The sequence below is a fragment of the Patella vulgata genome, chromosome 7 (genome assembly GCF_932274485.2).
Source record: "Patella vulgata chromosome 7, xgPatVulg1.2, whole genome shotgun sequence".
Classification (NCBI taxonomy): Eukaryota; Metazoa; Mollusca; class Gastropoda; family Patellidae; genus Patella; species Patella vulgata.
This window is the reverse complement of record NC_065885.2, coordinates 7,822,695-7,833,565: the sequence shown is the minus strand read 5'-3', so window position 1 is coordinate 7,833,565 and position 10,871 is coordinate 7,822,695. Positions and strand designations below refer to the sequence as shown.

Below are 10,871 nucleotides of genomic sequence, written 5' to 3'. Positions count from 1 at the left end.
CATAGCTTGATGAAGAGGTCCGATATCTCGGATTTGTAAACATAGATTTTCGGAGAGGTGTTGCAGGACGGAGGGCCTGGTAAGCGACACTGTATAGACGTTCGGATTGGACGATAAACCAAGGTCCCGTGTACACTTTGGCGTGCAAGTAAAAGAGCTCTTGACAATTGGAATTCGAAATATGGGTAGGCCGTATTTGGCGCTGCCAAAATTTCCCTCATAGCCCATTGTATGGTGCATCAATAACCCAGTCGGTGCAGTACAGTACTAGAACGTTAAACCTCGTTTCATTTCATTCAACAACAAAATTTGGAATACCCGACACTATAACGTCACTGACACGGTGTAATTGCTGGGCACCTAATTATGAAACGATTTGCATTGCACACCTTTGGAAATTTGCATGATATGTATAAGGGTAAATGTGAACAGGGTATTAGTGATCATAGCGACTGTGTCAATCAATATTTACTACAGGTCAGTTTATAATCTGGCCTTACGACTGAGCTGGAGATTTTCGCTATCTGGGGACAATGGAGGCACACAAATTAGGCAACTACAATTGTATAATCTTTCATTTATCACTCAATAATACATTCTACAGTAGATATCGCTTGTGTGATAGATTTCATAATCTACTGCGATAAACGAGATATCGCATTACATGAATTTGATTGTTCAGTTAAAAAGGAACTACTTTTTTCGTATTTTCAAAGAATAGTTCATTTTTTTTATTAAAAGTAACTTCTTTATTTTTATTAAAAGTAACTTCTTTTTTTTATTAAAAATGAATTATTTTTATTTAATTGACTTTGATGGAAACACTGGGTCAATATAAAGGACTTTGCAATGGTTGAATTGCTGTCAAAAAATGATGTATCACTGCGCCGTAATGTAATCAGGTTCAGTAAAAGTGAAGTCTATAGCAAAGAATTATATTTATTTATTTGTGCACGTAAGAAAGGATTGGATGATAAATAAAATCTCCTACTTGTCTTTTTTGATATCAGAAAATATCAACACTCGTTGATAAAGTAAAAAAAAACCCCAAAAAAACCCCCAACTCTGCAGAGCCTCGTTTTTTGTTACTTTATCAACTTGTGTTGATATTTTTTTTTATCAAAAAAGACTCGTAGGTGATTCTCTATATATATAATTATGATCATTTCTTAGCATATTTGGTTCTTTATTATAAAGAAAATGTGAGTTTTGCTTGTGCACGCTGGTTTGTATTTCGTCAACTAGCCCGCCCGCCATATGCATTAGGTTCCCGGCATTCGAGCTAGTATTTGCATAGGTTCTATAAGTAATAAGTAATTGCTTTTTATTTACTTTATACATATTTATACCTAAATAGTATGTATGTTGTAATATTTACCATGCATGTTTGGATTTCCATTGGGCAACTGTGTGTTTTTGGTTCTGTGGAAGCTATCGCAAAACAAGAGTTGCCTCTCTCTAGTCATTTTACCTTGAATTTCACACTGAACAAATTTTACAGACTTAATATAACTTACGGTAATAATTTTATTCTGTGTTTTTATTCTTGAAAAATATTTGTATTTTTTTAGTAAATCATCATTAGTAGTAATAAAATCATCGGTATGGAACATACGATTACGAATTATTATTATTGTTGGTACATCGACGAGAACCCCTCCTGTGTCCGTGTAGGTAATACAAGTATTCATGGGCGTCACACATGGGGGGGTGGGGGTGATAGGTCCGGGAGGGGGGGGGGGCGACCCCCCAATCGGTCGACCCCCAAACCTGTACATATCCCAATATGGTTTACATTGCTAAAATAAAACACAGAGAGAATCATCCTGGAAACATGTGTGACGTGAAAAGTAACTGTGTTCCATAAAATTATGTCTAGTTAGCCTGTCAGTGATATTTTGTTAATATTTTTCTGCCATTTATCAGAGTGAATCGCATGTAGGTACCCAAAAACATTATCGCCTAAACCATATATTTATCGCCCGCTCAACCAGTCACGTAACCATAATGCTTTGCATGCGGTGTCTGTGCCAATCAGCAAACGAGATGTGTAGACAGCATGGCCACATGGTGTTTGTTTATATTTTTTAGGGGTTTTAAAAAAAAAGGTTAGGGTTAGGGTTGCGGACCCCCCAATATATATTTCACGGCTACGCCTCTGCGAGTATTAGACATTCAAGCCTATACGTGTTACATGATCTAAATATACTATATTCGTACTACCTCGTTACATGATGTAAATATACTATATTTGTGCAAATTTGCACACACATACAATTGCGTTCGCATGAGACTATTTTCACGTGTGTATAATTAACACACACCTATGTAAAATTTTATGATATGTATAGGGGTACATGCCAACATGGTACAGTATCCCTATGTCATTCCTCTTATTTACTGTGGTGATAGGAGTAAATATTTACTGCGGATCGTGTTTTATTATCTGACGTGTATGGGTTTTTCCATGCTATAATTTATATTAATTAGTTATATTGATCTTGGCGTCAAGAAGATTGGAGTACAGGATCCACCATTCTCCTATCAGATATATATATAGGCCTATACATTTCGATTCAACTCACAGGTATGTACATTGTAATGTGACTACAGAGTTGCCTTACATATTTTGTTTTTTTGGTGACATTAAAACTACCGGGATTTGTAAAGATTTTGCAGTTAACAAACCACAGCAAAGCCGTCGTCCCTCAAGTCTTAGGGTAGATATGGAGGCTCATTTACGATTTTTAAGGCATTTGTGCCACTGTCGACACGGTAAGACACATGTTAAACTATGGCCAAGATTTTACCTTTCGTTAATTTAATCGTATAAAACCGACCTCATCACTAATATTTATTTTAAAAGACATTTAGTTGCTTTGATTATAGTAATTCATGTATAAATCGATGTCGTCTGGGAATTTCGTTCGAATTATAGACATTGATAATATAACATCGACATCCTTTTATTAAGTTTACATTATAAAACAGTTTTAAATGAAAGAGCTTATGACATTATCATATACAAGAAATAGAGTCGTAGCCATTTCTGCACATTAGTTAATAAAATATAAGGTCATGAATGCCGCACTGTCATCGGTACGATTTCACGAAAGGTTATAATTACTTGATAAAGAATAGATATTTGTAGTCAATAAACAATAATATATATAACTTCTAATAATATGATTAATATATATTTACTATAATCCCACAATATTCTAATACAAATTAAAGAAGATATGAACCTATTGATATTTGTAACTTTAAATCATATAATAACAAGCCAACAGTTAGGCTGATGTTCTTCGCCGAAATCCCGAAATAAATAGATGACACGTATTAATTAATTGCTCGTTTATTTTTTTTTAAATTATCGAGCAATCAAACCGATTATCAGCTATACACTAAGTTTCATTACTCTCTTTCAGATACAATCAAGATTATCTTGTCCCAAAGCATCGACCAATGAAATATTAATCATTGAACTCGGTCAAGACATTCACCTAATAAACATCAACACCAAGGTAAAACATTCTACCTCAGTTAAAAACAGAGTTATGTTCCAAAGTTATGGGAGTTGGGCATGGACCAATATAAATAGGTACCTCCCTATGATGGATCATACTGAATTGGATCCCAATATGTTAATAATTGCAACCTGTAGATTATTTACAGACAAAATATTAAACAAAAAGTGGGTGTGGAACCGCCCAAGTGGGGGCGGACCATGTACCAAAATCAATAGTTACCGTCCTTGGGGTATAAGGAATAAGTATACTTAAGTTCCAAGATAATCCTTTCAGAATTGACGACTTCAGATGCTAAACAAAAAATGGGCTTGGCTTTGTCCCCGGCGTCGGGAAATGCACCAAAATCAATAGTGGCTGCCCTTAGGCTATACGGAATACGCATGCCAAGTTTGAAGATGATCCATTCAGAATTGCGGCCAGTATATGATAAACACAAAAAGTAGGTGTGGCTCTGTCCCTAGGAGTTGGGATATGCACCAAAATGAATAGGTGCCGTCCTTAGGCTATAAGGAATACTTAGATCAAGTTTCAAGAAGATCCATTGAGAATTGTGGCCTGTGGGCTACACACAAACACACAAAGCAAAAATGGGTGTAGCTCAGCCCCTGGGTGTCGGGCGTTCACCAAAAACAATAGGATCATCCTTAGGGTATAAGGAATAGGTAAGCAAAGTTTCAAAAGGGTCTGTAATGGGTGCGGCCTGTGGGCGACACAAAAACATACACAAAACTTAGGCGTGGCTCTGTCCCAGGGAATCGGGCATGCACCCAAAATATTAGAGGTCATCCTTAGGGTATAAGGAATAAGTATGAAAAGTTTCCAAGACGATCCATTAAGAATTGAGGCCTGTATGCGACACTCAGAAACAGGAATAGGTAAGCAAAGTTTCAAAAGGATATGTAATGGGTGCGGCCTGTGGGCGACACAAAAACATACACAAAACTTGGGCGTGGCTCTGTCCCAGGGGATCGGACCTGCACCCAAATTATTAGAGGTCATCCTTAGGGTATAAGGAATAAGTATGAAAAGTTTCCAAGACGATCCATTAAGAATTGCGGCCTGTAAGCGACACACAGAAACACAAAGAGAAATGGGCATGTCTCTGTCCCAGGGGGTTGGTCATGCACCAAAAACATTAGGCGTGATCTTTAGGGTATAAAGAACAAGTATCCAAAGTTTTTTCAAGATGATCCGTTAAGAAATTCGTCCTGAATATGACAAACAAACAAATTCATAAAAAGGGCGGGACTCTGTCCATGGGAGTCGGGTATGCACCAAAAACAATAGAGATCATCCTTGGGGTATAAGGAGTCAATATACAAAGTTTAAAAACAATTCATTAAGAATTGCGCTCTGTAGGCGACCCACAAACACCCCCCCCCACACACACACACACACACATACAGGAGTGGCGGCATAATACTTCCACAATATGGACGTATAAAAAATAGTTATTATATATATAAGTTTAACGGAGATTCCATCACAAACAATAATGATAATGAATTGACATAATATATCTTAGACAAGGCTGACCCATCTGAAAACTAAACCACAAAAAAGAAACCATGTTTGAAACTTGCCGTTTCTGTCATTAAAATTTTGTCGTTTCTGATGCTCCATATCTTTTTTCCCGTCTTGAGTCTTAGAAATCAATGGTAATGACGATTATGATCAGTATGCTAAAGAATAATTTTCATATATTTCAGATCTGAGTTTTCTCCGACGAAATCGTTCAGATGGACACATCTCAAGAATTAAACCAAATTTATACGAAGAGTGACCGGATGACATATTGTAAAAGCATAACTTTAAAATGGAAATGGAGTTTTTTTCGCGCGTTATTTCAATTGTGCTATCTTTGTTCTGCTGTATTCCTGGGTTCTGTTTTTGGTCGTTGGTTTGGTTGTGGGAAAGGCTGGGTTTATCAAGTTAGTCCCACTTTAGACCTTCATAAATTTAAAGGCGGTCGGTTAATTGATTCAGATACCTGGTGCACTACACAATGTTCTTGGTTTGATAAAGAAGGAATTTCTATCGGAGAAGATAGTCGGCACATAAATACAACCACTATGTCTCATTTCGGTGATTCTACGTGGTATACAACTTTGCAAACTTCGACTAATAATTCAAACAATGAGACACTTTACGCATGCAAATGCAGTGATGATCTGTACACACGAGAGGTTTTTATTAAACAATATCCAGAAGAGAATATTTCAACTGTTGTGCCTTTAGGTGGAATTGTAATGTTTTCACTGCCTGTTACTGGACTACCCCACTGGAACAATATGGAAATATATTATACATTCAATGATAAGCCACCGATTGAAACACACAGTATGTTCAGATGTTCGTGGCTTATACATGGCCTTTTTACATGGCCATTTGTATATTATAAAGTAACAAAATACTCCGACAAACTTTTCAGGATGAACATTTGTTCCAGTCCAGATAGTACTGGAACGTATAAGTTTTTTATACGTCGTCAAGTTTTTAACAGGAATTTGAATAAATCCGAGACAAAAGAGTTTCAATATCCTACCGCGTTTACAGTTTCGGTTGATAATTCACAGATGTTCGGTGACATATACAAAACTGTTTCGATCACTAAAAAGAGGCCCCCGGAATTGGAATTGGATGAACCTCTTGCTAGAGATAGTCCAGCAAAGCCCAGACTATATTTGGTTTTTGGAATTGTTGTTGTTAGCATTTGTTTCCATTTTCTTTATATTAGATTTGTAATAGAAATGACGAATCGTGTTGTAATTTATGCATTATATTTTAAAGATAATTACGAAAAAAGATTTTCTGAATTATTAAAGGTAGCATTCTTTTGTGCTTTTAACGTCTCGGCATTAAAAGCGCCGTTAAAGTTTAGATACCGCTCTCCAACTAAAATATATATCATTCTTACGATCATATCTGTATTGAAACACGATGTAATCAGTTTCAATATATTAGAATACTTCTGCGTAGATTATGTTGAAGCATTTTTGCATTTTATAATAGATTGTTTATTCATAGTGACGATTTATACATATCGCGAACTGGTGCCAGATGACAATATGGAATCGGAAGCATTAGGTGGAATTCTTCCCATGGATCAATTTGTTAAAGTTTATGATGTCTATTTATCTTATTCTGATCGCGATATTATATTCATTAAAGATGAAATTCTTCCTATTTTAAAGGAAAGAGGGTTACGTGTGTTTTTTCGGCATTACGATATATTGCCCGGAAAGCCAGTCTTATATGAAAGTGAAAATGCGATTTGTTCGAGCAAGGCATTTCTCGTAGTGGCCACTGACAACTATCTGAAAGACTATCCTCAAAATAACATGGAACTATCAATGTTACGAAATGTCGTGAGCAAATCTGATATTCCAGATAGCAATCTGCTAATTTTGATTTCCCCGACTTGTGCTTGGAATAAGTATACATTTGATAATTACGCAATACTTTATAGAGCAAATGATGGGGTTTTAAACGAGTACGAGAAAAATAAAATTAATTTATGGCTAAGACAAATTATTGATGATGACTATTGTGTTCTCGCTATTGAACCTCTGTCGATATAAAGAGTGATTACTGGTATCCCATACCTTGTACTTGATCTGGTGGGCAAACTAAAATCTATACAGAGCTTTCAGTTTGTACTAGATTTATAGATTGTAAATCGTCGCAATGGATATGTCAATTAAACTTATAGCAAATATGCCTTAAAGTAACAAATGTATTAATTGGGTTGGGAGGTATTTAAGATATTTACATAACCATTTTGTTCATTTTCATTGTTATGATTATTTATAGCCATATTTTCATTCATTATTGATAAATATATCTTGTACATATTATTACTTGTAACATAACATATAGGTAGGTATGGGGTTTTCTCAATTAGTGTCAGTCCATAACATGCTGTTTATAAAATAAAAGAAAAACGGCTGCAAATATATGTTATGGATATATCTTTGAGGAATAAATTGTATTTAAAGACTAAAATACGAAGGTTTCTTTTAGAATCTGTATTGATACTTTGTGTCATTGTATTCTGAATATATTCCTCGACTATATCCTATTCAGATTGAGATATTTCTCGGGATATATTAAAACAGACACACTGGATGACGAACGCGAGAAGTATTCGGGTTATAAGAGGTCATATCCTATCGATATTAAGCATTCCGCGACCTTCCGTTCCAAAGTTATCTTCCCTGTAAGTATAGGCTTCCATGTTTAACGGATTTTGTCAAGTTTTACTTCGAGAATTTTGAGAAGTATTTATTCTTGTTGCTGAGCGCAGAATGTGTTTCCCAGTTGATGAGCTATGTTCGCGCATGTACTTTATTTACTTTAATAATTTTGATAATTACCCCGCGGAACGACTATTTAGTTATATAGGTTATTTTATACTAGAATTTACGTTTGTTATTCGTTTAAGATATTTACAATAATTTAATACGGATGGCGGACAGCCGAGGCTAGATGTAGGGTACTGGAATCTGCTGATGTTTGCCGAATGCCAGCTAATGAGCTGTGTTCGCGCATGTACTATTAGTTATATAGGTTATTTTATACTAGAATTTGCGTTTGTTATTCGTTTAAGATATTTACAATAATTTAATACGGATGGCGGACAGCCGAGGCTAGATGTAGGGTACTGGAATCTGCTGATGTTTGCCGAATGCCAGCTAATGAGCTGTGTTCGCGCATGTACTTTTTTTACTTTAATAATTTTTATAGTTGCCCCCGAGGCATGACCATTTAGTTACATGGCATATTTTATACTCGAATTTGCTTTTGTTATAACATATTTGAGGGAATCCTATTGTACACCCATAAAATGCGGCCATTTCAGGATAAAAATAACGTATTTCTTTGTTTTATTGAATGTTGGTAACAGACGACAGGGACAGACGACATCTACGTTCTATCACCCTTTGAGCAGAGACCGACGACATCTTGTGGAAACAACATCTGGCTGTAACACCCCATCCCTATCAGTTCCCCCCCCGACCAAATACAGAGATATTAAGGGATACTGCACCTTTAATTTGTAATAGTGTGTATTCATTATACCCACGACTGGCTATCATGAAGTAAAACTTAACCCCACGCTCTGCCGTCATTTGTTCGTGATGTGGGAAATCTACAGAACTAACAACTGTTGCTACTATTGCTACAGCAGACAGAATGAAAAATATTAACGCGAATCAGGCTGTTATTGACAGAACAGGAACTCCGCCACAAAGACAACACAAGATAAAAGACTTTCGTGGTATGTCAGCATCGACATCACGGGGTTATATTAAGGCTAAAAACTATATTATGGAGGCCTTTAACAGGTTACCACAAGACAATGAAAAAAAACCTATATGTCGTATTAAAGTTTGAGTATTAACACAAGGGAGATAACTACTATTACGGAGAAAACAAGCGGTATGCTATAATATGGGAGAGAGAGAGAGAGAGAGAGAGATGGGATTTAACGTCCACTCGACACAAACTAGGTCATTTCGGGACTAACATATGGTTTAATTTTATTTCAATAATTCGCTTGCGCGTAGGGGTCTTTAGCAGTGGGAGGAAACCGGAGGACCTGGAGAAAACCCACGAGGTTGGACAGGGCCCTACTCCTTGTCACGTACAACCGGGGATTCGAAACCACGCCAGTCGACTCAATGATAGACTTTATGATACAGCGCGCGCACGCTAACCATTCAGCCATCCAACCCCCCGCTATAATATGGGATGTGAAATGAAACTAAATAAGATGAATAATACATGACACAATTATATGGAATACAAGTTACTTGATAAAGATGGGAGCACCCTCGTCAAAACGTCGCTGAAATAAATCCTTCAAGTAACATGTATTCCATATAATTGTGTCATGTGTCATTCTCATCCAGTTGTTAAATGCCACTTAAACAATATGTAAGATGAAGTAACACCCTACTGTTTTGCAGCCCATACGAAATTTCTTTATTGTCCGCTTTCCATTTTCGTATTATTGTGGCATTTGGTCTTTAAAGAAATGTCATAACCTGAACTAAAAGTTGGTATAATAAAATACATATTATTAAAGATACATTATGGGAGATTAGATAAAGAGGTGGCAGTTCTCACTATAATAGTTAAAAACTAAATAATGTCAGGCCCAGCGGAGTACACTTTTATCAGGGTTATTGCACGCAAGTAATTATGCCGCTAGATACAACGAGGTCTGATTTTAACATAGACGTGAGACTTCTTGAACCTAGGCTTTTAGAAGAAACCCCTATTATGCTCTATACTGATCCCTGGGTTGAAAGATCCCCGGCTGCGAGCAAAGGCTTACGAGCTCGATGAATGTAAGGGGGCATAACCTGAATTGCCCCCAAAATATAATTGCGGGTTACAGTTGGTGATGCCGGTCGTCTCTACGAGAGGCACAGGAACAGAGCTTAACATGTAGGACCCCTCTCCCACACAACCCCTAAGGATAATTTGGAAAATTTAGCGATCGCAGACACGTTTTCCTGGCGCGAATCGTGATAGTGGGAACATAGCATGAAGACAACTGTATTAACCTATGAATTAAGCAACTTCAAAGTTTCCAATCGGTTTTCAAGAGAAATACCACCCTATTCCGACCCGAATTCCAACCATCCAATCAGACTGTTGCTGATGAATTCACAAAACATAATCGATGCCCGTAAAATGTCGCACAAAGTAGAGTGATGAAATATAAATTTTTGTTTTCACCTCACGTGTTTGCCTGAAAGTTATGCGGCCCCTGGACCCTCGCCTACAGTCGTAAGACAGTACCCCCCCCCCCACCCAATCAAGAATTGCTTCCACCGGCACTGAATGTAAAGGGAATTTGCTGCAAATTTCAGTCAAATTGATCCACTCTGAACCGAGAATTTAGCGATTGAATTTTTGGCCTAGCCTCGATCATCATTACTAAACATTCTCGATTATCCATTTTTTGATTTAATCATCAATGAGCGTTGTGCAGCAGATCGGGTTCTAATCCAGTAAATATCACAGGCTAGCGATGACATCGAGAGTTGATTACGGTCTGGATAGGTTAATTAATGTCTAATTAATAATTTAGATAACTTTATACAACGGTTAACGACTGTCAATCAGTGTTATTTGTGGGTGCATGCAAGAAAGTCAAATCGTTTTTTTTTATTACATCTGGGGGTATCATTTACTTACTTTAACATTTACATTTACATTACAATTTAGTCAACAGTTTGTGATTGAGATGGTATGGCCTTCGACTGAGTTTAGTGGTGCGGTTTCGACCTGTGGCGACAAGACGTGGGGTCGCCTGTGTAATAT

The 10,871-nt window shown here is 36.8% G+C and overlaps 1 protein-coding gene across 1 annotated transcript; it reads left to right on the top strand.

The window, feature by feature from the left end:
* The first annotated feature begins 3,176 nt into the window (after positions 1 to 3,176).
* On the top strand, positions 3,177 to 8,155 carry LOC126828098 (uncharacterized). The gene is made up of 3 exons (XM_050557676.2): positions 3,177 to 3,527; positions 5,243 to 6,735; positions 8,143 to 8,155. The coding sequence occupies exons 2-3, from the start codon at positions 5,273 to 5,275 to the stop codon at positions 8,153 to 8,155; spliced, it is 1,476 nt and encodes a 491-aa protein (XP_050413633.1). The 5' UTR covers positions 3,177 to 3,527; positions 5,243 to 5,272.
* Positions 8,156 to 10,871: the final 2,716 nt, after the last annotated feature.